Consider the following 2,946-nt stretch of genomic DNA (forward strand, 5'->3'; position numbering starts at 1 on the left):
ATGGGTCCGAATGACTCAACAGCACTTAACTACAAGTATACATTACGTGTTAGGCTGCTAACTGAAAGGTCAGTGATTTGAATGGAGAAAGAAGACACAGTTTGCTTCCATAAAGATTACAGCCTTAGAAGCCCTATGGGGCAGTTGGACTCTGTGCTGTAAGGTTGCTATGAGTCAGAATTGACTGCACAACAATGGTGTAAGCAGACATTCAAGTTTGATGATGATTTAAACTATCTAGAAGTACTCTGGAATGTTAAAGGAGCAATGAAAATTCATGGAATATTCAGTGGATAAACAGGATATCAAGATTTGACTATAGGCATGGATACTACTTCTAGTTAAATTATTTAATCTCTGAAGCAGTACCTGACACATAGTAGGTGCTTTTTATTGTTATAAGTTATTTAGGATGACCATTGCTGTTGTTACATGCCATCAAAATAGTTCTGACTCATAGCAACCCGGGATAGGGATTCCAAGGAGTGTCTGGTGGATTTGAACTGCTGACCTTGTGGTTAAGTCAAGTCCTATAAAATAGGACTCTGCATTAACCATTAGAAACTAGGATTTAGGGTCATGCATTACAGTTCTACAAAAAGGAACTCCAGAAAATATGATGGTTGTTTCTGCACTGAATAGGCCTTCCCAGCCCATATACATACATTATTGTAAGTCTGATAAATAAAATGTTTCTTCAAAGAATTAATTATCCAAATTCTTTGCTATGATTGTCCTGATTTTAAAAGCCCACATGCTCATTAAGGAGCTCTTGTAGCGTAGTGGCTACGAATCGGGCTGCAAACCTTAAGGTCAGCAGTTCGAAACTACCAGCTGTCTCGCAGGAGAAAGATGAGGCTTTCTGCTCCCGTAAAGATTTACAGCCTAGGAAACCCTGAACAGGGTCACTATGAGTCGGAACCGACTCCACAGCACATAACTACCACCACATGCTCATTGGCAACAAATAAAAAAATTTCAGTTACTATGTAACAACTAACACAGCATGTTGTTGTTAAGTGCAGTGGAGTTGGTTCTGACTCATAGGGATCCTGCAAAGGGTTTCCAATGCTATAAATCTTTATGGGAGCAGAAAGCCTCATCTTTCTCCCACGGTACAGCTGGTAGTTTTGAACTGCCGACCTTGAGGTTAGCAGCCCAATTCATAACCCCTATGCTACCAGAGCTCCTTGTAACATAGCATGGTAAAGGTAAGTCTATTTTCAATTATTATAAATGCTACTAAGTTGTCCTGTAAAAAGGTGATAGCACTGCTTGAGGCTCTTTGTTGTCACATACTCTTTCTAAGATTCAAAACAGAAAACAAACCCTGCCATTGACTTGATTCTGACTCATAATGACCCCCTACAGTGTTTCTGTATGGGATCAGACAGCCTCATCTTTCTCCTGTGGAGCAGCTTGTGGATTTGAACCACAGACTTTATATATAGTTAGATGCCCAATGCTTAACTCACAGCACCACCAGGACATTAAAAATCTTTCCTGTCTTTTAGGCAAAAACATGATATTGCAAAAATACGATATAAATCTTTCATTTTTCAATGACTACAGAAATTGAGAATCTTTTATGTCTCCTAGTCATTTGCATTTTGATCCCTGTCCAGTTTTCTTATTTATTTGAAGGTGGTTTTATATATATTTCGTTTGATTGTACTGATGTTGTTAAGTTCCCTTGAGTCAGTTATGATTCATAATGACCCTGTAAAGGGATTTTGAAAAGTGGTTAGCAGTCCATTGCTTATCCTACAGTGTCACATCAGAACCTCTTTATATATGTGTATAGCATACAAGTTAACATTAATAGAACACGTATGCAATTATAAAATAAAAATAATTCTCCAGGAAAGTTTTTAGAAGAAAAATTCTCAAAAGAAAAAAAAATATATTTTTTACCTTCAATGCTGAAAATTTGTTCTCCTAGAGTCCCAGCCTTTTCTAGTAGAGCTTTCTCATCAGACACATTGAAAAAGTATCTTTCTGTTGGAACACTGGTAATTGCTTTTATTTCTTTTATTAAATTCTTGGTATCAAGGGCGTTTCTGTTTAAGTATCCAAGAACCTTGAAAATGGAGGAAGAGGAAAATAAGGTCACTACTACTGTCTCCCAATACCCCTAGTCACAATTTCTAGTCTATTTCTGAACACAATCAGCTCTCTAGAGGAAATAAATCAAGTAATGTTTATGTCGCCATTCCCTTTATAAGACTGAAATCAGCAAGAAGCAGGGACAGGTTAACAACCTTCTTTTCTATGAAACTATGAGACGTCAATGAGAAAGTGTAGCCTTGGGGAGTGATGCTATTAAGGAACCAAAAGGCAAGAAAAAAGGGAAGTCACTTACGGCTATGCCAAATCTCAGTATATTGTCATTGTTGCACTGATCAATCACCGCTTTCAACATTGAACCATCGTGTGATTCACCATCGGTTACGACCACCATTACTTTTGTAGCACTTGGTCGTCCACCAGCAGTTGATGAATAAGCAAAATCTCTGTGGAGACGAAATTGAAGCCGGACAATCAAGCGATGAAGTTAAGATGTGGACACCTCATTTGAAACATATATATGAAAGTAGTTTCCTTGAGTACAATCTGTTGTGATATAGAACTATCTGTGTGTCAATTCTAGTAACACACCTGCTGTTGTTGTGTTATGTGTCATCAAGTTGAGTCTGGCTTATAGTGACCCTATGCATCACAGAATGAAACACTGCATGGTCCTACATCATCCTTATAATTGTTGCTCTGTTCAAGCCCACTGCTGCTGCCACTATGTCAATCCATATCATTGGGGGTCTTCCTCTTTGTTGCTGACCCTCCTCCACTTTACCAAGTATGATGTCCTTCTTCAGGCACTGGTCTCTCTTGATAACAGGTCTGAAGTTTGAGAGATGAATTGAAGCCTCACCATCCTGGTTTCTAAGA

The 2,946-nt window shown here is 38.4% G+C and overlaps 1 protein-coding gene across 1 annotated transcript in view; it reads right to left on the reverse strand.

Annotated features, from left to right (window-relative positions):
- The window catches only part of ITGA2 (integrin, alpha 2 (CD49B, alpha 2 subunit of VLA-2 receptor)), a 173,208-nt gene that overhangs the window by 84,441 nt on the left and 85,821 nt on the right, over positions 1–2,946 (reverse strand). The window contains exons 8-9 of the mRNA XM_006865761.1: positions 2,363–2,513; positions 1,915–2,080 (exon numbers count right to left, since the gene is read on the reverse strand). Coding sequence (XP_006865823.1) covers positions 1,915–2,080; positions 2,363–2,513 — 317 coding nt within the window. The remainder of the gene's footprint in view (positions 1–1,914; positions 2,081–2,362; positions 2,514–2,946) is intronic.

The sequence above is a fragment of the Chrysochloris asiatica genome, unplaced genomic scaffold (assembly GCF_000296735.1).
Source record: "Chrysochloris asiatica unplaced genomic scaffold, ChrAsi1.0 scaffold00082, whole genome shotgun sequence".
In the NCBI taxonomy this organism is placed as follows: Eukaryota; Metazoa; Chordata; class Mammalia; order Afrosoricida; family Chrysochloridae; genus Chrysochloris; species Chrysochloris asiatica.